At 61.1% G+C, this 24,601-nt stretch overlaps 1 protein-coding gene across 2 annotated transcripts; it reads left to right on the plus strand.

Annotated features, from left to right (window-relative positions):
• Window positions 1-16,965: 16,965 nt before the first annotated feature.
• On the plus strand, window positions 16,966-21,244 carry SPON2 (spondin 2). Of its 2 annotated transcripts, none has more exons than XM_069593326.1 (6): window positions 16,966-17,965; window positions 18,338-18,563; window positions 19,133-19,356; window positions 19,468-19,659; window positions 19,769-19,943; window positions 20,917-21,244. In XM_069593326.1, the coding sequence occupies exons 2-6, from the start codon at window positions 18,341-18,343 to the stop codon at window positions 21,099-21,101; spliced, it is 999 nt and encodes a 332-aa protein (XP_069449427.1). In that variant the 5' UTR covers window positions 16,966-17,965; window positions 18,338-18,340; the 3' UTR covers window positions 21,102-21,244. The 2 variants fall into 2 exon arrangements, with proteins under 2 accessions (XP_069449427.1, XP_069449428.1); XM_069593327.1 differs by lacking the exon at window positions 20,917-21,244 and adding an exon at window positions 20,103-20,654 and having other exon boundaries at window positions 17,022-17,965.
• Window positions 21,245-24,601: the final 3,357 nt, after the last annotated feature.

Here is a 24,601-nt window from a genome sequence, read left to right on the forward strand (position 1 = left end):
GGTAAAGTGACGGTGGAATAGCTTTTCTGGTGGCTTCAGGTCAGCTCGCAGTCAGCTGTGAGCATCTGTCCCTGGCGCTTTTCCCCACTCGTCCATTTTAGGCCGCCTTCCCAGGTCCCTGCGTCCGCCGGCTCCTGTCTTCCTTGCTGTGAGTTATTTTGGTGGCTTGCATTCACTACGAAATTGCCAGTTTGCCTCAAGCTTCTGACAACTGCCCCAGACGGCAAGCGGTGCCCTGTGTCATCCCCAGCTCTTCTGTCCCCGAGTCTCCTTTCTCGTTCCTAATTATAGGCGGTTTCTGAATTTCATGTGCAGAGTCTAAATCCAGACTGCCACCCCTGCCTCAGGCTCTCGGGAGCAGCGGCTCCTCTGATTTTCTCTTAGAGGAAACGCTTTATCGTTTCTCGTTTTTACTCGTTCGCTGCTTCACTGATTTCTGCTCTTACCCTCATAATTTCCTCTTTCCGCTCTTTGAAAGGTCTCTTATTCGAATTCTAATTCCCAAAGACGGTCAGGAAATCGCTCACTGCTGCTCTTTCCTCAGAGAATCTGAGCCCGGGTCGACAGAGCCCAAGGGCTCAGCTGAGACGCTAAGATTTCCAGAGAGCCTGCGTGCTCAGATTTCATTTCCTGCTTTATCTAAGTTTCCCTGGAAATGTCTTTCTTAGTTTCCGAGTAATCAAGATCGGGGGATGTGTTTAAAATTTATTTAAAATTCTGTTGGATTATAATAAGATTTTTGTTGAGCTACTTTTTTAGCTCATTGAGGTTTCCTTTGCGGGCGAGTCGACGTCACAGCCTCATAGTACAATGTTTTCCCTGTGGAGCGTGAAGACTGGTTCCTACACCCACTTCTGCTGGTTTTTCAGCTGCCAGGAGCCCCGGCCATGGTGAGGGCTGGGAGCATGCCCGCCTGCACCCACAGTCCCGGCGCTGCCTCTCAGGGGGCTTTCTGAAGCGTCCCCCGGCTCGCATGTTCACAGCTCCCCGCCGTGGGCTAGCTCAGGGGGCAAAGGCGGGCGCCGGCGCGCCCAGTCTCGCGGCAGCCTCCCTGCGGGGCCTGCCTCGCGCCGCCGCGGGCCTCTTGTGGACCTCGCCGTGTGCCTCCGCGCCGCTTCCCAGGCTGCGCTGGCCTTTTTCTGGAACTCTCCCTGGATGGGCCACGTGGGTGCCAAGCTCACAGCAGCTGCTTCTGGGCTCGCCAGGATCCTGGGCGGCGCCCCCCTGCCCCCGTGACCCACAGGGGTGACATCGCAGTGTCCTCAGCTCCCGGGTTGCTGATGAGAACTCCAGGCCTCTTCATATTTTCTGTCTTGAAATCACATGTTCCGATGACAGGCTTGAAAATTTTCCCTCCTGCGGGTTTGTGAGACCAACGAGGGTGCCAGCGAACCCCCAGCAGCTTCCGCGGGCCTCTGCTTGGTACCCGCCGGGCGGTCCCCCACCTTCCTCTGCGCTCTCGCGGTCAGTGACCCCCGCTGGACATCGTGTGTTTGCTCAGTGGTTGGTGGTGGAGGTGAGCGGTTGCGACCTAGGAGGGCTCCTTCGAGCCTGGCAGACCCCGTGTCCAGACAGGGGAGGGGAGGCCACGAGAGGCAGACAGCCTCTCTGAGGGCGCACAGCTGGTGCGCGAGGGGCACTGCGCCCCTTACCCTGGAGCAGGGGACCTCCTTGGGCTTGACCCCGTGGGCGTGGCCCCACATGGGCGTGTTCTCTCGTGGGCGTGGCCGCCCGTGGGTGTGGCCCGATTGGGCGTGGCTCCAGTGGGCGTGGTCTCCCGTGGGCGTTACCCTGTAGGGAAGCCGAGGACCCTCCTCCCTGGGCACATCCCAGGGTGGGTTCCCTGTGGCCGCTGCTTGCCTGCCCACAGAGGGGACAGGCGGAGGATGGGTGGGTGAAGGGGCTGGGTCAGCGGGAGAGCGGGCAGCCTCCATGGGCCTCCTAAGAAGTAAGAGTGCTGGGAATTCCCCCAAATTGGTCCCTTCTTGTATTAGTCAGAGGACCCCGCTGAGACCACCGCAGCAAAGGGGACACTCACTGCCTTACAAGGGGAGGGGAGGGCAGCCCCCGCCCGGCCCGGCGGGGCCCGAGTGTCCCCGCTTCCCTTCGCTGCTCTCCCCAGGGAGGGCTTCCCCAGCGCCTCATCACTTGTCACCCTCCCAGGCCCAGTGTGGTCCTGACATCCAGGACATCAGGGGCTTGATTGTCAGCCGCCACCCCATCGAGGACAGCACCCCCCAAACAGGATGAAGCCCGGAGAAGGGAGAAGGACAGGGTCGCCCTGGGGAGGACCTGGAGAAGCAAAGCCCGTCTGCTCCGCCAGGAGCTGTGCCCGTTTGGTTATGACCCCAGCAGCTCTGGGCCCAGAGGACACGCCACCAGATTCCTATGCAGGGGGTCCACACATTAGCCCGCCCCCTGAGAGCGATGGCCACCTCAGCCGCTCCCCTGGGGTTCCCGCCCAACCCAGCCTCACACCTGGGTCAGTGGACACACCTGGACTTGGACACCGTGCCCCATGCCTGGTCATGCCCTTCAAACCGCCCAGGCCTCACGCGTTCTCCAGGCAGTGTGGGGTCCCCCGGGGGTTCCTGCATGGAGGGACCCAGCAGAAAGCTGCTGGCGTCTGGGCGGGTCCCCGGCGGGGCTAGCGACCGGAGCTGGTGTGAGCGTCCTGGTTTTGGCCACCGTGTGGGGCGGAGGGTGGGGGGTACAGGCAACTGGACTATTTCTGCAACTTTCCTGTAAGCCTAAAATTATCTCAGAAGCAGCCTTTTTTAAACAAGTGTCCCTGTGGCAGGGTCGGTGGGGGTGAGGGTTTGTGATGTGCCTGTGGGAGCCTGTCACCCGCGTCCCGCTGGCCACCCCTGCTTCTCCCCAGAGGTCACCCGGGGCCCCTTGGCTCCCCGGAGGGTGGGTGTTTACTCCAGCCCCTCCTCGTCAGACACAGGCCCTGGGACTCCCAGGCGAGCTCTGTGCTCACCCCTCACTGGCAGACGAGGGGCTGCTGGGGCTGGGGAGGGGCAGCTCAAATCACGAAGAAGGCTCCCTTCCCAGATGTGCTTTGGGAAGTCCTGGAGGGAAGGGGGGCATTTCACAAAGTGCTCCCGATCCTCCCAGTGCCGCCCACCCGCTCTGTGCCCCGCGGTCTGCAGGGGCGGCAGCAGGCACCACGCCGGGGCACCCTCCCAACAGCAGAGCTGTCTAGAGGATGGGGCCCAGGGGCAGACCGCCTGCAGAGGTGCAGGTGCTGGGCGGTAGGGCCCCTCGGACAGGCAGCCCAGGTCGGGGGTGGGGGTCAGTGTGCAGGTGGGACAGCTCCTGGGGGCGGGGGCCCCGCCGGCCGCGGGCTGTGCCGGTGATTTTCCTACCAGTGGCTCTGGCCCCCGGCCAGGTGAGCAGACGCTGACCCGCATTTCCACTACGCCCAGCGGAAAGCAGGCCTCCGAGAGGCTGGAGCCGGGGCGTCCGGCCGCAAGGCTGCGGACTCAGACTTTCCAGGCTGGGAAGTGGGTCCCCGGGGGAGGGGCCCTCGCTGGGCTGGTGGGGGGGGGGGCGGTAGGGGGCTGCCTGGGGAGAGCCCTGGGCCCCTTGCAGCCCCCGCCCCCGCACCTGGTGGCCCCTCCCCACCGGGGCTGGTCCAGGAGCCCCCATCTGGCACTGCCCACGGGACTGAAAACAGCCCCTCAAACTGGGGCCCTTTCGGTTGAACCTGCCACCTTGACTGGACAGAACGGCCTGGACACGACACCCCAGAGCCCAGATGTGGGGCCATCGGCCGTTCTGGGGGAGGGGTGGGTGGTGGCCGGGGCCACGGCTTGTGGACGGCTCCTTGTTCTCTGGTAGCCTTGCCCAAAGCCCAGGCTGTGTGTCTCCCCCTCGACACGCTGTCCCCAGCTGCCCCTTGCCCCAAGGTGCCCAAAGAGGTGGCGGTAAACAGCCCCCCTGCCGCGTAGTGCTCAGGGCCACGGCGCGTGAGGCCAGCAGTGGTGTCACAGCCTCACTTACCAGCCCCAAGGCTGGGCCGGGGGGACGGCAGGGGCTCCAGAAGGGCCGGGTCCCTGAGCTGCAGAGCAGCCCTTCCCTCTGGACAGGTGGACACATCTCAGGACAGCTACTCAGCAGAGTAACTAGGAGCGGGGGCATGGGGCTGGTGGAGCAGGGCAGGCCTGGGCAGGGCACGCAGGCCCACGGGGTCAGTCCAGAGCCGGACCTCCCGAGCAGGTGTATCCTCAAAAACAGCTGCAGGGCCAGCCTGGGACTTGGTCTGTGATGGGGAGCGCCGGCAGGCGTGTGAAGGGTGTGTGCACACGTGTGCCTTCCTGGACCCGGGTGTGGTGGGAGTGGAGGCCCCCGGACCCCAGCCCCCCCAGACACTGAGGTCCGTGACCCACACGTTCTCCACCCAAAACCCTCGGTCTGGCAGCTCCCTCCCCCGGAGCTGGGCCAGCACTGCTGCCCCGAGGAGCCCAGCCTGGGGCTCGCCCCCAGCTGTGGCCCCCACCCTGCAGCCCTGGCCAGCCTCTTCCCCCGGGCTCAGTCTCCCTGTCGACAGGATGTCTGGGTGTGTGGCCCCTGGGCGCCTGCTGGACCAGGGAGTGATGAGACAAGCCCAGGCCGAGCCCCCGGATGGCAAAGAAACATCCAGGCTCTTAGCAGCAGAGGCTGTGCCCACCACCCCCTGCCCTGCAACCCAGGCTGCGAGTCCTGTGAACTACAGGGGGAGGCACAGATGGAGGTGCTCTCTGCCCCGGGATCCCAGGTTCGCTTGAGGGTGCCCCTCTCTGGGGAGCACCCTCTCCTGGGAGCACCCCTGCTGGGAGCACCCCCTCTCCAGAGCACCCTCTCCAGGGAGCACCCTCTCCTGGGAGCACTCCTCTCCTGGGAGCACCCTTGCTGGGAACACTCCCTCTCTGGGGAGCACCCCCTCTCCTGGGAGCACCCCTGCTGGGAGCACCCCCCTCTCTGGAGCACACTCTCCTGGGAGCACTCCTGGGAGCACTCCTGCTAGGAGCACTCCCTCTCCTGGGAGCACCCCCTCTCTGGGGAGCACCCTCTCCTGGGGGCACTCCCTCTGATGGCTTTCCCCATGTTGCCCCCCTACCCACCATGTGTCCTTTGGGAAGGGGGCTCCCTGAGCACATCACGACAGCCTCCAGGTTCAGACACAGCTGATGACTCCACAGCCCTGTGGAGAGCAAGAGGAAATCCAAGGGGAGGAAGCAAATGTGAAAATTGAAGCGTAAATCCCCAAATCCCAAACAGCTCCCGGGACTCCACAGCCAGCCTGGCCGCTCGGGAGCTGCTGAGCCAGGGCTTGGATGGAGCTCCCTTTCCGCACGGCCGCTGGGCTGGCCTGTGGGGTCATGGGGGGGTCATCTCTGTGGGAAAGCATGGGGGTGCTGCCAGAGGAGGTGGAGGGACCCCTCAGGCCAGCCCACCCCTGTGCTGAGTGTCCACTGCCCCGTCAGAGTCCAGAAGCCCCAGTGCTGGGCAGCCAGGCCCGGATGGCAGGGGCTGCTGTCCTGGGCGCCCGGCCCCCTCCTCCTGCCCTGCTGCAAACCCCGCCGCGTGTGTGGGGAGCCCACACAAGGGGGCTTGGCGGCCCCTCTGGGCTCTGCATCTGTGGCAGTCACCAGCCCCCGTCTCCACCCCGGCCCGCACTCCGCTCCCCGACCCCCAGGCCTTCCCTGTCTGTCTCAGAGCCCCTCCTGAGGCCGAGCGCTGCTAGACAGGGTCCCAGGGAGAGTGTAGGAGGTGGCAGAGTGTGCGGCCCAAGAGGAGGCCCTCGGGGCCGGTGTCCCCAGGGAGACCTGCTGGGTCCTTCCCAGGTGCCAGCCCTTCCGCACAGTCCGTCTACACTCGTCTAGGAAAGCATAGCCTCAACCCTCCCACGTCCTGCTGGGGGAGCCGGGAAGAGGCGAGGGGCAGCTCACATCCAGGGGGCCCCACCCCGGCACCCTTGTCCTGGGCTGGGCGTGGAGGGGCACAGGTGAGGGTCCTGTGGGTGAACTTCCGGCCCCTCACCTGCTCTGAAGCGCCCTCCCGGCTTGGTGCACATCAGCCGCCTGGAGACACCCTGGGAGCCCGTGTCCAGCTGGCAGGTTGCACCTGGCCTGGGGGCTGCAAACAGACCTGGGCCCTGGAGCCCCTTCAACAGGCCACGCTTTGGCCCCGGGGCCTGGTGACCGCAGAGCTGGCTTGTCCCTGCGGGGCCTGGAGGCCTGGGTGGCAGCCCCCATTCCCCCAGGGGCCGCCAGCCCCCCATCCCCGTGTCGTCTAGGACCACGCCACCCCCGTGAGAGGTGGGGTCTACTCTCCTCCCCGTGACCGGCGCTGTGGCTCCCCGTCTCACGAGGGCAGGTCCCTTCGGCCATGCAGCCTCCCCCGGCTCCTGCTCTCAGGACGCCTGCCCAGGCACCAGCCACCATCCGAGTGGAAGTGTGGGCCGGGCAGAGCCCGCGGGCAAAGGCTCCAGGCCCTGCCAAGGCCCCAGCCCAGCTCAGGCCCCGGCCCTGAGCTAAGGGGCCTCTGGACGACTCCAGCAGTGGCCTTCCTGCTGCTCAGTGACCCCACGGGGAGTGGGATCTGCTGCCCACGGGGCCCTGCCTGTGTGCAGGTGTGTGGGCAGAGCATATAGTGTGGTGGGTTCCAGGCGCCAGGTCCCCAGTGGCTGGTCAGGCACCAGCCGGGAACCAGAGGCCACCCCAGCGGGGCCCTGGGTGTTCCCTGCTCGTGCCTACGGCTCCCTCTGGACCCTCGGGAGCCTGAGCCGTCCCCGCAGCACTGGGGATCCAAGGGCTCTCAGGGGCCCAAGAAGGCTTCTTGCCAGGAATCCAAAGCCCCAGGCGGAGTGTCTTCCAGAACATTCTGCAGGGAAGCGTGTGGGCAGTCAGGTCTCCCCCAGAATGGTTGCCCACGGGTCTGCTGGGTTCTTACTTTTCGGAGCCCACGTGCCTCCCCCGTCCTCCACCCCCGAGACACCCAGATTCTCGGTTACTCCCGCTGGCGGCGCTGTGCGCCCCTGCAGACCAGAGCTGCCTCCACAGGAGGAGCGTTCGTTCTCTGAGTCTTCCCCGCGTCTTAAGCTCTCTGCGAACACCAGCAGTGTTTGCAGAACCCCTGGGGCTGTCTCGCCTCCTCTCGCCTCCTCTCCGCCGTCTCTTCTCTGCATCTGGTCTTGAAGACCAGGCTCTGCCCTCTGGCCCGTCAGGTGCTGGGGACTCTGGCACGTGGGAGCCGCTCACTGTGCGTGCGGACTTTTCCTCTCAGTGGTGTCCTCTGAAGCACGAATGTGTCTTATTTTGATGAAGCATAATTCACCTATTTCCCCCTCAGTCGTTTGTGCTTCGGGTGTCAAGCCTAAGAAGTCGTTGCCTAGGTCCATGAGCACGGCAGCCACACCGGAGACCCCTCTCAGAGTTCTCGGGCTTTAGCTCTTGTGTTTGGCTCTTGTCTCGGTGTGAGGTGGGAGCGAGTCCTGTCTCCTGGGCACGCCTGCGGCGGGGCTGCCCTCTCCTCCAGGGCCGGCTTTGGCGCAGCTGTGGTGTCGGCGGCCCTCGGGGAGGCCCGCTTCCGGGCTGTCGGCCGCTCCCCGCCGGCCTCGTCTCGGGACAGCGCCACCGCCCTCATTCCCGTAGCTTTGTGATAGCTTTGAAATTGAGACGTGGGAGTTCTCCCACTTAGTGCTTCTTTCATGAGGTTATTTTGGTTATCTGGGGCACTTGCAATTCCATATGAATTTCAAGATCAGCCTTTCCATTTCTGGAGGGAAAAAAGTAGTTGGAATTTTGATGGGGGTTGTAGTGAGTCTGTGGGCTTCCCAGGCGGCGCTGGTACTAAAGAACCCACCTGCCAAGGCAGGAGACTCAAGAGAGGTGGGTTCCAGCCCCGGGCCAGGAAGACCCCCTGGAGGAGCGCGTGGCAGCCCACTCCAGTGTTCCTGCCTGAAGAGGCCCAGGGACAGAGGAGCCTGGCGGGCTGCGGTCCCTGGGGTCGCGGAGAGCTGGCTCTGCTGGAGCCGCCTGCACGCCTGCACGCCTGCGCCTGCACGGAATGCTCTGTGGGTGGCTGTGGGGAGCGCCTGCTTCTCAGCAGCACTGGCCCTCCCAGCCAGTGAGCACGTCTCTCCACCCGTTTGCGTCTCTAATTCCCAGCCGTGTTCTGTGGCTTGCAGTGTGCACCTTTTCCACTTCTTTGTTTAAACTGATTCCTAAGTAGTTTATCCTTTTTTGATGCTATTGTGAACGGAGCTGTTTCCTTAATTTTACTCTCAGAGTATTCGTTGCTGGTGTATGGAAGGGCTTCCCTGGTGGCCCAGACGGGGAAGAATGTGCCTGCAGCGAAGGAGACCCAGGTCTGATCCCCGGGTCGGGAAGATCCCCTGGAGAAGGGAATGTCAACTCACTCCAGTAGTCTTGCCAGAGGAGCCTGGCAGGATACAACCCCTGGGACTGCAAAGAGCTGGACATGGCTGAGCAGTTAGCACACAGTGTATAGAAACGCAGCCGATCTTCGAGTACCGACCTTATATCTGCGACCTTGCTGAGCTCATTTACTAGTTCCAATATTTTTGTATAGATTTCTTAGCATTTTGTATACAAGGTCATGTTATCTGCAAACAGAGATAATTTTGCTTCATCTTTGTCAACTTTTGCGTCATTTTCTTGCAGAGTTTTCCTGGCTAGAACCTCCAACATTGAATAGAAGAAACAGGAGTGGGCGTTCTTGTCTTGTTCCTAATTGCAGGGAAAAAGCTTTCTGTTCTCTTCTTGTTTTTGCAATGACTTTCTCTAGTTTCAGTATCAGGGTAAAACGAGGCTTATAGAGTGAGTTGGGAAGTAGTCCCTCTTCTTTTGGTTTTGGAAGATTTAGAGAAGGATTGGTGTTAATTTTCCTTTAAATATTTAGTGAAATTCACTGATAAAGGCATATGATCCTGGGCTTTTCTTTATGGTAAGTTTTTAAAATTATTAATTAAATCTCTTTAGTATAATTCTATTCAGATTTTTCTATTTCTTCTTGAGTCAGTATTGGCAGTTTGTATCTTCCCAAGAATACGCAGAACTGTACAAAAAAGATCTTCACAACCCAGAGAATCACGAGGGTGTGATCACTCACCTGGAGCCAGACATCCTGGAATGTGAAGTCAAGTGGGCCTTAGGAAGCATCACTACGAACAAAGCTAGTGGAGGTGATGGAATTCCAGTTGAGCTGTTTCAAATCCTGAAAGATGATGCTGTGAAAGTGCTGCACTCAATATGCCAGCAAATTTGGAAAATTCAGCTGTGGCCACAGGACTGGAAAAGGTCAGTTTTCATTCCAATCCCAAAGTAAGGCAATGCCAAAGAATGCTCAAACTACCACACAATTGCACTCATCTCACACGCTAGTAAAGTAATGCTCAAAATTCTACAGGTCAGGCTTCAGCAATATGTGAACCGTGAACTCCCTGATGTTCAAGCTGGTTTGAGAAAAGGCAGAGGAACCAGAGGTCAAATTGCCAACATCCACTGGATCATGGAAAAAGGAAGAGAGTTCCAGAAAAACATCGATTTCTGCCTTATTGACTATGCCAAAGCCTTTGACTGTGTGGATCACAATAAACTGTGGAAAATTCTGAGAGAGATGGGAATAGCAGACCACCTGACCTGCCTCTTGAGAAATCTGTATGCAGGTCAGGAAGCAACAGTTAGAACTGGACATGGAACAACACACTGGTTCCAAATAGGAAAAGGAGTACGTCAAGGCTGTATATTGTCACCTTGCTTCTTTAACTTCTATGCAGAGTACATCATGAGAAACACTGGACTGGAAGAAGCACAAGCTGGAACCAAGATTGCCGGGAGAAATATCAATAACCTCAGATATGCAGATGACACCACCCTTATGGCAGAAAGTGAAGAGGAGCTAAAAAGCCTCTTGATGAAAGTGAAAAAGGAGGGTGAAAAAGTTGGCTTAAAGCTCAACATTCAGAAAACGAAGATCATGGCATCCGGTCCCATCACTTCATGGGAAATAGTTGGGGAAACAGTGGAAACAGCGTCAGACTTTATTTTTGGGGGCTCCAAACTCACTGCAGATGGTGACTGCAGCCATGAAATTAAAAGACACTTACTCCTTGGAAGAAAAGTTATGACCAACCTAGATAGCATATTCAAAAGCAGAGACATTACTTTGCCGACTAAGGTCCGTCTAGTCTAGGCTATGGTTTTTCCTGTGGTCATGTATGGATGTGAGAGTTGGACTGTGAAGAAGGCTGAGTACCGAAGAATTGATGCTTTTGAACTGCGCTGTTGGAGAAGACTCTTGAGAGTCCCTTGGACTGCAAGGAGATCCAACCAGTCCATCCTAAAGGAGATCAGCCCTGGGATTTCTTTGGAAGGAATGATGCTAAAGCTGAAACTCCAGTACTTTGGCCACCTCATGCGAAGAGTTGACTCATTGGAAAAGACTCTGATGCTGGGAGGGATTGGGGGCAGGAGGAGAAGGGGACGACCGAGGATGAGATGGCTGGATGGCATCACCGACTCGATGGACGTGAGTCTGAGTGAACTCCGGGAGTTGGTGATGGACAGGGAGGCGTGGCGTGCTGCGGTTCATGGGGTCCCAGAGTCGGACATGACTGAGCGACTTAACTGAACTGGTTTGATATCGGCCTTTTGCAGGCAGCATGTGATAAGATCAGGTTTTATTTTCGTCTGCTCTGCCATTTGCTGTCAATTAACTGGTGTTTAATTCATATTGAATCTTGAGCTGTAAGGCAGGATTTGGATCTGCCGTTTGCTGTTTGTTTCCCACGTGGGTTGTATCTTTTTTGTTCTTCTGTTTCTCTGTGCTGCCCCCCTCTGCATTGTTCAGTGGCTCAGTCAGGTCTTGACTCTTTGCAACCCCATGAACTATAGCACACCTGGCTTCCCTGTCCCTCACCATCTCCCAGAGCTTGCTCAAACTCACTTCCACTGAGTCGGTGATGCCATCCAACCATTTCATCCTCTATCGTCCCCTTCTCCTTCCACCTTCAATCTTTCCCAGCATCAGGGTCTTTTCCAATGAGTCAGGTCTTCACATCAGGCGGCCAAAGTATTGGAGTTTCAGCTTCAGCATCAGTCATTCCAATGAATATTCAGGGTTGATTTCCTTTAGGATGGACTGCTTTGATCTCCTTGCTGTCCAAGGGACTCTCAAGAGTCTTCACCAGCACTACAATTTGAAAACATCAATTCTTCAGAGCTCAGCCTTCTCTATGGTCCAACTCTCACATCCGTACATGACTCCTGGAAAAATCATAGCTTTAACTATACGGACGTTTGTCGGCAAAATGACGTCTGTGGTTTTTAATACACCGTCTGGGTTATGGAAGAGATCGTGGGGCAAGTGAAATGAACCACCATCAACCGCACCAAAGGCCAGTCTTCATCTAAAGAAAGTGAGGTTGTGTATGTGATAGGATTGTAAGGGAATCCTGTATTATGAGCTTTTTCTGGAAAACCAAACAATTCCAACAAGTACTGCTCCCAATGAGACCAACTGAAGGCACTCAACGAAAAGCATCTGGAATCAATCAGCAGAAAATGCACGATCTTCCATTAGGATAATGCAAGACAGTGCGTTTCTTTGATGACCAGGCAAAAGCTGTTGGAGCTTGCCTGGGAAGTTCTGATTCCAGTGTGTTCACCAGACGCTGCGCCTTCGGGTGTCTATTTTGGTCTTTACAAAATTGTCTTAATGGAAAAATTTTCCATTCCCTGGAAGACTGAAAGAGACACCTGGAATAGTTCCTTGCTTAAACTGATAAGAAATTCTGGAAAGATGGAATTATGAAGCAGCCTGGAAAACGGCAGCAGGCAGAGGGCAAAACGGCGGATACATCGCTCAGTAAGGTCCTCGGTGAAGATGGAAACACGGGGACTTCCTTGGCGGTCTTCGCTCTCAATGCAGGGGGCTGGGTTAATCCCTGGTCGGGGAACTAGATCCCATATGCCTCAACTAAAGATCCTGCGTGCCACAGCTAAGACCCGGTACAGCCAAATAAATAAGTAAAAATAAACTAAAAAAAGAGAAAATGAAAAGTGTGTCTTTTATTTTTACTTAAAACCGAAGGGAGTTTTTGGCCAACCCAGTCTGTTTTAAGCTATTTTCTTAGCGGCTTCCCCGGGGTTTGTTGCCGCTGCTGCCTGCTGCGGTTTACTGGCGTTTCTGGATCAATTCTGCAAAGCTGGTATTCTTTGCCGTGTGGTCACTAAGTCTTGCCTCACCAGCTCAATGGCCAGCTCATGACTGGACAGAGAGCTCCCTAAATGCCTGGAGCCGGCGAGCCCCCCCGGCTCCAGGGAGTGGCGTGGGACTCCGTGGCTCTCGGGCCAGGCTGTCACCCCTCGGCCAGGCAGTCGGCGCCCCGCAGACTTCCCCTCTCAGCTCCCGGCTCGTCTCTTGTTCACCCCCGTGTTCTCCATCACCTCGGGCGACAGCACAGTTCATTAATGGCCTGGAAACATTTTCAGCAATCAGCTGGGAAAGGGCTTTTCATTCCTGGGTGGGCTCTGGATAGAGTCCATTGCAGACGGACTTGCAAGTGGGGTCTTCCAGGAGACCACCAACTGGTCAGACAAACCAGCCCGTCCTAAAGGAAGCCAGCCCCGAATACTCATCGGAAGGGCTGATGCTGACGCTGAAGCTCCAGTACTTTGGCCACCTGATGCGAAGAGGTGACTCACCGGAAAAGACCCTGATGCTGGGAAGATTGAAGGGGGGAGAAGGGACAACAGAGGACGAGACGGTTGGGTGCTGTTGTTTCAGGGGATATCGCTCTGAGGCTGCTGGCCCCACTCTTCTCTCCAGTGGGGAGCACGGGCGATTGGTTTGCACCATGAATCTGGGGTGTCGGCTTTCAAGGCTACAGAGCTGGCGAGTGGGGGATGGGCCCGGGGCAACTTAAACCCCTCACGGCTTGGAGAGGAGGTGGAGAAACTGTGCCCTGCTAACAGGACTGTGAATTGGCCCAGCAGCTGTGGAAAGCAGAGTGGCAGTTCCTCAAGATATTAAAAATAGAACTACCAACTATACTTCCACAGAAAAATGGAAAAAAAAAGAACCTTCATATGATTCAGCAATTCCAGTGGCGCCCAAGAGAACTGAAAGCAGGTCCTGGAGAGATATCCCTAACCCATGCACACAGCAGCCGTGGTTCACAGCGCTGCTGTCCAGTCGCCGAGTTGTGTGAGACCCTCTGTGACCCCATGGGCAGCAGCACGCCAGGCCGCCCTGTCCTTCACCTCTCCTGGAGTTTGCTCAAACTCACGATGCCAACAGCCCACCGTAGAAGCAAGCCTGTGTCCACTGTCGGATGGATGGATAAGGAGAGTGTGGTCTCCATACAGTGGGACGTATTATTCAGCCATAAAAAGGAAGGGACTCTATGAAAGAAGCCGAACGCCAACAGCACGTCACGCGACTAGTCGTATCAAGCGTGAAAAGAGGCCGAAATAATGGACAAATTCGGGAATTGGCTGGTGTTCACTTTGGGGACGGTAGTGACTGGAAATTCTTATATGTTCTCAAATTTCTATTCCTTGGTCCAATTACTGACAACATGAATGCCTTCCATTTCTGAAAATCCACTGAGCCAGATGCAAAGGAAAATGTGAATTTCTCTATGTACATTACACAGTGCAAACATTACAGGGACATTAATAAAAAGGGAAGGAGACTCTGACACCTGCTACAAGGTGGATGGACCCACGAACATTATGCTCAGCAAAGAAGCCGGAGTCCAAACGGCAAGCCCTGCACAATTCCACACAGATCACATTCCAGGAGTTGTCAGGATGACAGACGGGCTGAGCGAGGGGGACGGGGAGCTATTGCCGGAAAGGCTGAGTTTCAGATTCGGAAGACGCAAAGGTTCTGGAGTGGATGGCGGTTGCTCGACCACGTGAATGTACTGGACGCCAGAGCTGTCACCAAGAACTGGCTAAGATGGCGAATAAAAAGCCTCACAGCTGTTCTCACCAAGATTCAGTTAATTTTTTTGATTGAAAAACAAAGAACAACTCTGCCAAGACTGCCGCAGCCTGCGGTTGGTTTCCAGGGTCTCAGGAGGTCAGTTCGGACCGTCTGGCCCCTTTTCTCGTCGCTCCCATTATGGGGAGCGTTTCCCGAGGCCCTCACTCTGCCTGTCTTGCCGTGGTCCTGGCATCCGAACCAGGGTGAAGACACACGGCAAATGCCCCTGCACAGACAGGCTTGTGTTCAGGGGCCGGGCTGCTGCAAAAGGAAAGAACGTCCGTGTTTCCAGCCAGACGGAGGCGGAGGTCTCCTGGGGCCTGCGGGCGGCCACGGGGCCTCCCCCGGGAAGGTGAGGCCTCCTGCAAGGCACGATTTCTCAGCCCAGAGGCTGAGCAGCGGGCAAGGCCCCGCCAGGGCCTCCCTGCAGGAGCGAGGGGAGCCAGCTGCTTTCAGGGGCTCAGCTCGCCCAGCACCGGTTCCAGTGCCCCCCTGGGTCCACAGAGGCCCTGAAGTTATACCCTGGACCCAGCGTTCCCTGACCCAGCACAGGCCCACCAACCAGAAGTGCCGTGAAGTCTGCAGCCAGGATGGAATAGACGGGGGCAGTGCCGGGGAAGGCAGTGGCTAGCTGTGGGATTCTCGAGGCAAATCCCTGCATGTTGGGCAGACTGACCTCTGTGCAGGGGCCCTGGCTATGATCCAGGCAGGCGCCCTGTCAGGAGGGCACGAGCTGCCCAGGCAGAGCGAGCCGCAGAGCAAAGGCCCTGGGGTGCCCGGGCGGGCGTTGCTGGGACAGGAGGGTGTCGAGGGGCCCCTGGGAGCGCTCAGCCTCAGGGGCTCAAAGCCCATGTGGCCTCTGGCTGTGGCCTCTGGCAGGAACGCAGCCCTTGGTCAACGTCTGGTGAGTTGGCGACTCAGCAAACAAACGTGCCCCTGTCAGCAGGCCAGGCCCTGGGAGTCAGACTCCACGCTGCGCCTGTGCGCTCCCAGGGAGACAGGCGGCCCCGCGGACACCTGGCCGAGCCAGCCTGGTGGCCTGTCCATCCCCAGGGCCCTGCCTGAAGGAGCCCTTGTTACCCTGGCCCCTCAGGGCCACCGGTTTCCGGGCCGTGGCAGGGCCCAGCCCCGGCACAGACACGGCCGTAGTGTCCATGTTCTGGCCCACCCTCAGCAGCTCACACTCCTGAGAACCGCAAGCCCCACTGGGGGCAGCACAGACTCGGCCCCGAGTCGACCGTGAGCAGCACCTGGCTGGGAGACACCTCCTAGGACGGGGCGCCTGGGAGGACGGGCCGTCGACGGCTCACCCTGTGCTTAGCACCACGTGAGCTCCAGCGGCGCTGGGGTGGGGCTCTGGGGTCGGGGCCCCCGCTGTGGGAAGGGGCTGCAGACAGCGCTCTGCCACTGGGGTGGGGGTGGGGCAGTCAGGGAGCTTGGGGTCTGCAGAGGCCTGGCCACAGCACAGCCCCGAGCTTCGGCCCCCGAAGCCACCTCAGGAGTGACTGGCGACATGGGCTGACTTACAGGAGTGGACCCTGGTGTCACTGTCCACCAAGAGCCAAGCAGTCACGCGACGACGCAGGGCTCCAGAGTGCTCCCAGCTGCCAAGTGCTCCAGGCCCCCACCCCTGTCTGATGGCTGCGGTCACTCCTGTGATTCTGATGCTGAGGCCTGTGGGGAGGGGAGGCTGGTGGGGGGGACACCGAGACCCAGGGGGGACTGGACACGTGCTGAGTGACAGGTGACTGTACGGGGCGGGTGGGGCTATGTGCAGAGGAACCTGTGTCTGAGGGGCTGCCAAGAGCGTTCCAGGCCTGACCCCAGGGGAGGTCGGAGGAGGAGCCTGAGGGTCAAAGCGTCTGTGTGCACCCGGGACCCGCAGGGTAAGCTGGGCCCCTCAGAACAGGGCTGAGGACCGGCCCTCCCAGGCCCCGCTGTGTCCCAGGACCCCCGGTTCTCTCGGGTTCTCTCCACCACTGAAGGAAGGAGCTCCCTGCTCGCCCTCCCTGGGGGAGCCCTGAGCACACAGGCTCTAGACTTCATTCCCCCACGGGCCGCCCACTGAGGCGAGGGCGGGGGGCGGGGGGCCTGGAGCAGTCCCGAGACCGCTTGGTTCTTTGGTGGACCTGAGACCAGGGTCCACTCCTGTAAGCCAGAGGCTGCCCCCGTGGACAGGTGGCTGGGAGAGGAGCCGCCTGCAAAGCGGGGAAGCCCCTGGGCGGCAGCAGGCCGGGGCTGCCTGAGTGCCTCCTCACTTCCCGCACGAGACGGCCTGGCGCCTCGGCTGCCTCCGCCTCCCTCCTCAAACCCGAGCCACCACCTCCCTGAAGGCAGGGCGTGAGCAGAGACACCTCTGCCATTCCGCGGGAGTTTGGAAGGGTGTGGGGAAGTCCCATCCACGGGACGAGCTGCGTCGATGCACGGCCGGCCTTTCTGTGAGGACGTTAACCAGCACGACACACCCCACGGACGGGCTCGGTCTCCCAGGAAGCCCGGCAGAAAAGCACCCATACGTCCAGCGGTTTCCTTTTTGAAAGAGCTGTTTCCTAAAGCGCTGCTCTGTTAACGTGAAACAGGCTTGTTTCTCAGTGAGTCAGTAGTCTTCTGAGCTTTTCCACTCAAACACTTTGAGCATCTCAAACACGGTGAGCTCAATGGATGTCACTGTGGGGGGGTCTCGGTGACTTTTCAGAGCGTAAAGGGTCCCCAGGCCCAGGGGTGGCAGGCCACTGCCCTGGGTGCTGTCAAGGCCTGAGGACAGGTCAGGTTCACAGCCGCCCCCGTGGTGGGGTCGCTTACTTGAAATACAGGTTAGATTATCTGTTTTTGTTTGCGTTCTATCCTGGGTGATTCTGTTTATTTTTCTCTCTCTGTTTTTGGAGTATGTAAAACATTAACGTGGTTTCAAAACTCAGAATGTTTTCTTTTGAGCTTTGAAGCTTGCTGGGCGGTTCCTAAGAGCGAGACCCCCCCACTGCCCTCCGGTTCGGCCCCGTGATGAGGGCTCTGGAAATGTCTTCCTGACGCGGAGCAGAGACAAACTCCAGGACCCGCTGGCGATTCCCTCCCGCCGGGAGTCTTAGCCCCTGGGGGAAAGCGGGGGGCCCTGGGGTCACCTCCCGGCCCCTAGGGGAAGGCAGCCGCGTGGCTTGCACTGCCCCCGGAGAGATGGCGTCCAGAGGCCTGGCCACTCCGTGCACAGGAAGGAGCTGTGTCCACTGAGCCCGGAGCCCCCAGAGGCCTGGCCACTCCGTGCACAGGAAGGAGCTGTGTCCACTGAGCCCGGAGCCCCCAGAGGCCTGGCCACTCCGTGCACAGGAAGGAGCTGTGTCCACTGAGCCCGGAGCCCCCAGAGGCCTGGCCACTCCGTGCACAGGAAGGAGCTGTGTCCACTGAGCCCGGAGCCCCCAGAGGCCTGGCCACTCCGTGCACAGGAAGGAGCTGTGTCCAGAGCCCGGAGCCCCCCCAGCCCCGCCCCGGGAGTGTCCGCAGCGCTGGGCCTGACGTCAGGCCTGACCCCGGCCCCCCACGTCCCGCCCTGTCCCGAAGGCAGCACACGCCCGTGGGCCTGGCCCAGCCCTCCTCAGCGCTGGCTTTGGCAGGCCGCCCCCACCCCCCCGCAGGGACGCACCAGGGAAGGCCTGATGGGAACGGGGTGGGGGGGGTGGGGGTGGGGGGGGTGGGGGGGCGGGAAGACAAAGGAAGGGGTGCGGCACGGCGGGCGCCAGGGGAGGAGTGAGCTCAGTGCTGGAGCAGCATCTGCTCCGCGTCAGAGCCGGCGGGCAGCCAGGCCAGCACGGAGGTCCGGCTCTCTCCCCGCGTCCCGTCTGCCGTGGTGCAGGGCCTGGGGCCTCATTGGCCGGCCGGGGGGCCGTCTGTGGCATAAATTGGAGCCCTGGGCTCTTGCTGGGACTTCAGCTGCCCACAGCCCAGCACCAGCCCTTCCACCTCCTGCTGGGTGAGTATGCACGCCCTCCTGGGCCCCGGCCCCCAGGGCCGCCTGGCACTGCCCCCCCAGAAGCTGGCAGTACCCGCCCCCAGGGAGGCCCCTCCATTGAGGCCGGGCCAGCGACCCTCCCGTTCCCGGGGTTCCCTGGGACGGCAGCGCCAGAGGCGCAGCGCTGGGGAAAGCCCCAGGGCACTGAGCCGGCCGCGAGCCCCGTGCCAGGCATGACCTGCCAGCACCCTGGGCTCCTGTAACCTGACACGGCCTGGGACTCCAGCCGTGGGGTCTGGCCCAGCCCAAGGCAGAGAGGAAACTCAGAGGGAGGTGCCTGGCATCCGGGGGCCCCATGCCGGGGGCTGGGGGTGACACGTACCCTTCTCGTAGGTGATGGGAGCCCCGCGTCCGGTGTTCCCCTGGGGGGCCGCCCTCTGGGCCTTCCTCTTGGCCTCGCTGGGCGGCGCGGCCGGCCAGCCACTGGGGGCAGAGCCCATGTGCACGGCCCAGCCCCTGGCCAGGTACAGCGTCACCTTCACGGGCAAGTGGAGCCAGGCGTCCTTCCCCAAGCAGTACCCGCTGTTCCGCCCGCCCGCACAGTGGTCCTCCCTGCTGGGTGAGTGCAGGCCCCGCCCCGTCCCCGGGCGCCCCGTGGGGACCGAAGGGCTGGTTACTCAGCAGAGGCCCCACACTTCACAGTTCGGGGGACACCCTCACCCCTCACTCCAGTGGGAGAGATATTTGCTAAGGTCTTCCGCGCACCAGCAGCTGTGCCCAGGCTTCAGGGACGTGGGGGGCAGGATCACATAGCGAGGTGCCGGGGTGGAGGGTGGGACGGTGTCCCCGGGGTGGTGCTCACTCACTCGGGCAGGCGGTGCCTCCCAGGGTGCTGGGTTTAGGGTCCTGATAGCGTCCCCGGGGTGGTGCTCACTGGTGTGGGTGAGAGGCACCCCCGGGGAGCCGGGGTTGAGGGGCAGACGGCATCCATGAGATGCTCCTCACTCAGGGAGGTGGTGCTTCCCCCCACCCCCCACCCCCGCCCGGGTGCTGGGTTGAGGGTCCAGGAGGCATCCCTGGGGTGGTGCTCACTTAGGCTGGTGGGTGGCACCCCCCGGGATGCTGGGGTGAGGGCCCAGGCGGCGTCCCCGGGGTGGCGCTCACCTAGGCTGGCGGCAACACCCCCAGGGGCAGCGCACAGCTCGGACTACAGCCTGTGGCGGAAGGACCAGTACGTGAGCAACGGGCTGCGCGAGTTCGCGGAGAGGGGCGAGGCCTGGGCGCTGATGCGGGAGATGGAGGCAGCGGGGGAGCGGCTGCAAAGCGTGCACGGCGTGTTTTCCGCCCCCGCCGTGCCCAGCGGCACCGGGCAGACGTCCGCGGAGCTCGAGGCCCACGCCAGGCACTCGCTGGTGAGGGGGCGGCGTGGTGGGCGGGCGGGGGCCTTGGGGGCCCCTGCTGAGCACTTGCTGGGGAGGGGCCGGCGGGGGCCTCAGGGCCCCTGCTGAGCACTCGGCCCGCAGGTGTCCTTCGTGGTCCGCATCGTGCCCAGCCCCGACTGGTTCGTGGGCGTCGACAGCCTGGACCTGTGTGACAGAGGCAGCTGGCGGGAGCAGGTGGCCGTGGACCTGTACCCCTACGACGCCGGGACCGACAGCGGCTTCACTTTCTCGTCTCCCAACTTCGCCACCGTCCCACAGGACACGGTGACAGAGGTGAGGGCGGGCGGCTCTCTGGGACCCGGGAGGCCCCCGGGAGGCCCGCGGACGCCCGCCGCGGGGCCGGCCGCTCGGTGAGCCCCGGCTGCGACTCGCCCGCCCGCAGATCACGGCCTCCTCTCCCAGCCACCCCGCCAACTCCTTCTACTATCCGAGGCTGAAGGCGCTGCCCCCCATCGCCAGAGTGGTGCTGGCGCGGCTCCGGCAGGGCCCCAGGGCCTTCAGCCCGCCCGCCCTGGGCCTGGGGGCCGGGGGCAACGAGGTCGTGGGCAGCCTTCCAGGTGAGCGAGGTGCCCACCCCACCCTTCCCACGCGCGACCCCGCTGCCAGGCGCTGGCGCTCCAAGCGGACAGGAGCGGCTCCCGGGTGTGGGCATCACTGGAGCGGATGCTCGGACACCCCCTGGTCCTGGGCCTCCAGCTCTGACCTCCCACCCTTAGAGACCCTTGAAAGGAAGTGTCCGCCCCGCAGACTGACCCCAGGGGGAATGCCTGTGACCTGACAGCTGCCACTCTCACCGAGGTGCCCCGGCCTCCATGTGCGCACCCCAGGGGCAAACCCCCTTCCAGGGCCCGCCTGGCTCAGCTCCACCGCCAGACCTGAGTACCGATAACCAGCCCGCACAGCCTGGAGAGGCGATCCGTCCATTCCCAGCCTTCTGGGGGTGGCTTCTGGGGGGCCGCGTGGGGCGGGAGGACAGGTCATACCGGATGGGGCTGCTTGGTGCTCAGACGCCCAGGCCCTGGGGGTACCTGACTTCAGAGGGGGTCTGGAGGGAAGCGGGTACTGAGAGGTTTGGGAGCTGGTGCCCTCAGCTCCAAGCTGAGGAGCAGACCGCTCAACGCTTCGAGCTGAAGGCCCTTCAGGCTTCTGCTGCCCAGAGCGAGTGCCGAGAGGTCGCAGTGCCCGCCCCGTGTCCCTGCTGACCCGGAGGACGCGCCCAGGGGGCCCCTCTAGGTCTTCCCGGCGCCGGCGCCGCCCGCGGAGAAGGGGCGAGTGTGGGGTCGCGGCGGGTCAGCTCCCCCAGGGGTGGGCGCCCGAGCAGCGGAGCGGGCGGGGGAGAGCCCGCGGGTCTGTGGTCGTCAGCGCGCGGTTCCCCGCCCCTCCTCCCGCCCCCAGCGCGGATGGGGGGTCTCAGGGCAGAAGCGCCGCCCGTCGCCCCGCTGGCCTTTAGGGGGCCCGCTGCCCAGCGCCCCGAGGAAAGCCCCTCCCGCCCGCGGCCCCGCCCCGCTCACCGCCCCCTGTCGCCCCCAGACCCAGAGACGCCGCTGGACTGCGAGGTCTCGCTGTGGTCGCCCTGGGGGCTGTGCGCCGGGCCCTGCGGGCGGCCGGGGGCCAAGAGCAGGACGCGCTACGTGCGCGTGCGGCCGGCCAACCACGGGGCGCCCTGCCCGGCCCTGGAGGAGGAGGCGCCCTGCGACCCCGACAACTGCGTCTGACCCCGGCGCCCGCGCCCCCGCGCCCCCGCGCAGGGACTGGCCCCGGCCCGGCTGCGAAATACCTCAGACCCGGGGACCCGGGCCGCCGGCCTCGTCAGGGTCCCGTCCCAGCTCCAGAATAAAGACCGGCGGCTCCCACATCACAGCCGCGCTCTCGTGTGTCCCCGGCGGGGCGGGGCGGGCGGGCAGGGCACACGCGCCACCGGCCTTTCCCCAGGAGCAGCTATCACCCCGCAGGGATGAGCGGGGACCACTGCGCCCACAGGCGCACACACACAGGACACACACATCGCACATACACGCAGGGTACACACACATCCATGGCACACACACACAGGCGTACACACAGGACACGCTGCACACACACCACACACAGGGCACACACAGGGCACATACACCAGGGTACACACACATACATCCACACAGGACACACACATCACACATACTCCAGGTTACACGCACATACATCCACACAGGACACACACATCACACATACATGCAGGGTACACACACATACATCCACACAGCACACACACGCACACACCACACAGGGCACACACATCACACATACTCCAGGTTACACGCACATACATCCACACAGGGCACACACATCACACATACACGCAGGGTACACACACATACATGGCACACACACAGGACACACGCTGCACACACGGCACACACGGCACACACATCGCACATACATGCAGGTTACACGCACATCTACACAGCACACACACGCACACACCACACAGGGCACACACATCACACATACTCCAGGTTACACGCACATACATGGCACACACACACAGGACACACGCTGCACACACACCACACGGCACCCACATCGCACATACACGCAGGGTACACACACATACATGGCACACACACACAGGACACACACAGGCGCACACACACAGGACACACGCTGCACACACACCACACAGGGCACACACATCGCACATACACGCAGGGTACACACACATACATCCACACAGCACACACACGCACACATCCACACAGGACACACACGCACACATACACGCAGGGTACACGCACATGCATCCGCACAGGACACACATTGCACGTACACCAGGGTACACGCACATGCATGGCACACAGGGCACACACACAGCACACACAGACAGGACACACACACACGGGGAGCTTGAAGGACCAGCAGCCTGAGGCCTGCTGCTCCCCCAGGCCTCTGGCCACTGAGGCCCCTGAATTCGCGGTGCTGGGGGGTGGGGGCGGGCTGTGGCCCTGAGGCCTTACCATTGACCTGTCCCAGCCCTGTCTGAGGTCAGGCCCTGCCCTGACACCCTCTGAGCCGCAACTCCCATGTGCTTATGACCTCCAGGCCCCACCCTCACATCCCCTGACCTGTGACCCCAGGCCTCGCCCTTACACCCTCTGACCCGTCTCCTCCCGGGGCAGCGCCTCTCCTCGCTGACACCTCTTCCGGTGAATGAACTTGACCTCAGACCCCTCACCTTCCTCTCCGCAACAGACTTCTGTCCCCAAAGTCGCCCCTGATCTCAGGGACGGAGTTAAAGCAGCCGCCTGTGACCCATTCCTCCCGGCCCACCCGGCTTGGGGAAGGAAGCCCTCGCGAGCCAGGGCCTGGACGGCCTGCCGATAGGCCACGAGTTCCAGGAGGAGACTCACGTGCGCAAGGCAGAGGCGCTCCCCGGGGCGGGGGGGGGGTGCCGCCACACCCCCAGGGGCTCAGGAAGAACCCGGGCAGGCGCCGCCGCCCCGCAGGCCTGCCTCCCTGCACGCCGTGCCGCACCCGCCGGGCCAGGCTCCTCAGCAGGCAGGAGCGCAGACGTCCCTCCCGCGGGCAGCAGGCTCCCGGCCAGCGCCCTGAGGCACAGGGCAGGCGCGGGGCCACCTTGGAGTGGACAGGGAGCTTGACTCTCCTCCTCTGTTTTGTCCTGACACAGAGCTGCTGGCTGGGCCCAGTGGGCGGCAGGACCCAGGGCCAGCCTGCTGCGAAGGAGGCAGGAGTGGCCAGAATGCCCACTGCTGGGGAAGGGGGGGTCCTGAGACAGCAAGCAGCTGGCGCCGGTGGGCGGGCAGTGCGGGCACCGGGGCTGGACCCTGAGGGGTGACAGGAGGGGTCCTCCTTCCGAGCCGATGGCTGAACAGGTCGAACTCTACTCCCAGTGAAACTGCACTGAAGTCACAGAAAAGGATGTTTAGAGGGCAAAACCCAGACGCCTGCCTTGGGCACCAGGTCCGTCCCTCAGCCTGAGGAGACTTCTTCATTCCCGCTGTACAGCCAGACCCCAACTCTGGAGGGACACACTACTGAGACACTGCCTTTTTCATAAGAGGTGGGGCTACTCCCACCTCCTTCCCTACTTCCAAAAATAAGCACACAAAAAAGGGACCTGGGCCTGGAGCAGAGAGGGCTGCGGTGAGGCCGGATGGAGTGAGCGTGAGTCCCACAGGGCTGCGGCTCAGCTCCAGTCAGCAGCAGGGGCGGGGAGACCCTCCTGCACTGAGCTGAACTCTCAAGGTTGGCAGCGACCCTTGAATGAGGGAAGAGGAGAAACTAACCTCTCTGTCGAAAGCTTCCTAATCAAAACGAAGCTGTGAGTGCAACTCAAAACCCACCAGTTAGACAAGAAAGCAAGTCATTAACATGGCCAGTCAGCAGGGATAGTGAGAAGCAAACAGGTAACCCTGGAAAAGAGGGGTCGTGCGGGATGACAGGCCTCAGCAGGTTGGACAGCTGAGCTGGGCATAGCTGGAGAAAGAACCGGTGAACTGGACGGTACATCACCCAGAACGCAGCACAGAAACACAAAGAGACAGAATATTCAAAAAGATCAGGGATGTAAATGACAAGTTATAAAATGTTTTACATCAAACTCTGACAGAATTGGGATGATGGGGAGGAGACGACATTTAGAAGAAGACTGAGAAAGCTGTAGAGCTGGCTGAAATAAAAGGGATCTTCAGAAACAGAAAGCGCAACGTGCCTCAGAGGACAAAGGAATGAAAGCGACCCACGTCCATCGGGGCAAAAAGCCAAACACGAAGCGGTGGGGAGGCTGCTGCCCTCTTAGATCCCCGGAAGTCACTTCAGCCGGAGGGGGAGAGCGTCCCAACAATGGTGGAGGCGCAGCAACGATGGCCACCCACCTGTTTGTCTGCTCCTGTTATTAGAAGCAGCGGCGATGAGAGCACAGTCCCCAGTATCTGCTCAGCTCAGTTCAGTTCAGTCGCTCAGTCGCGTCCGACTCTTTGTGACCCCATGGACTGCAGCATGCCAGGCCTCCCTGTCCATCACCAATCCCGGAGTTCACTCAAACTCATGTCCATCGAGTCGGTGATGCCATCCACCATCTCATCCTCTGTCGTCCCCCTTTCCTCCCGCCTTCAATCTTTCTAAACACTAGGGTCCTTTTGAGTCAGCTCTTCGCATCAGGTGGGCAAAGTATTGGCGCTTCAGCTTCAGCATCAGTTCTTCCAGTGAGTATTCAGGG

Source organism: Ovis canadensis, chromosome 6, assembly GCF_042477335.2.
Source record: "Ovis canadensis isolate MfBH-ARS-UI-01 breed Bighorn chromosome 6, ARS-UI_OviCan_v2, whole genome shotgun sequence".
In the NCBI taxonomy this organism is placed as follows: domain Eukaryota; kingdom Metazoa; phylum Chordata; class Mammalia; order Artiodactyla; family Bovidae; genus Ovis; species Ovis canadensis.

What these genes read in the sequence shown, in the direction of transcription:
- SPON2 (XM_069593326.1), top strand. Translation starts at nt 18,341, where the DNA reads ATGGGAGCCCCGCGTCCGGTGTTCCCCTGGGGGGCCGCCCTCTGGGCC. An exon ending in CCCACGCCAGGCACTCGCTG is followed by an intron (nt 19,357 to 19,467) that starts GTGAGGGGGCGG and finishes CTCGGCCCGCAG; the next exon opens with GTGTCCTTCGTGGTCCGCAT. An exon ending in GGTCGTGGGCAGCCTTCCAG is followed by an intron (nt 19,944 to 20,916) that starts GTGAGCGAGGTG and finishes TGTCGCCCCCAG; the next exon opens with ACCCAGAGACGCCGCTGGAC.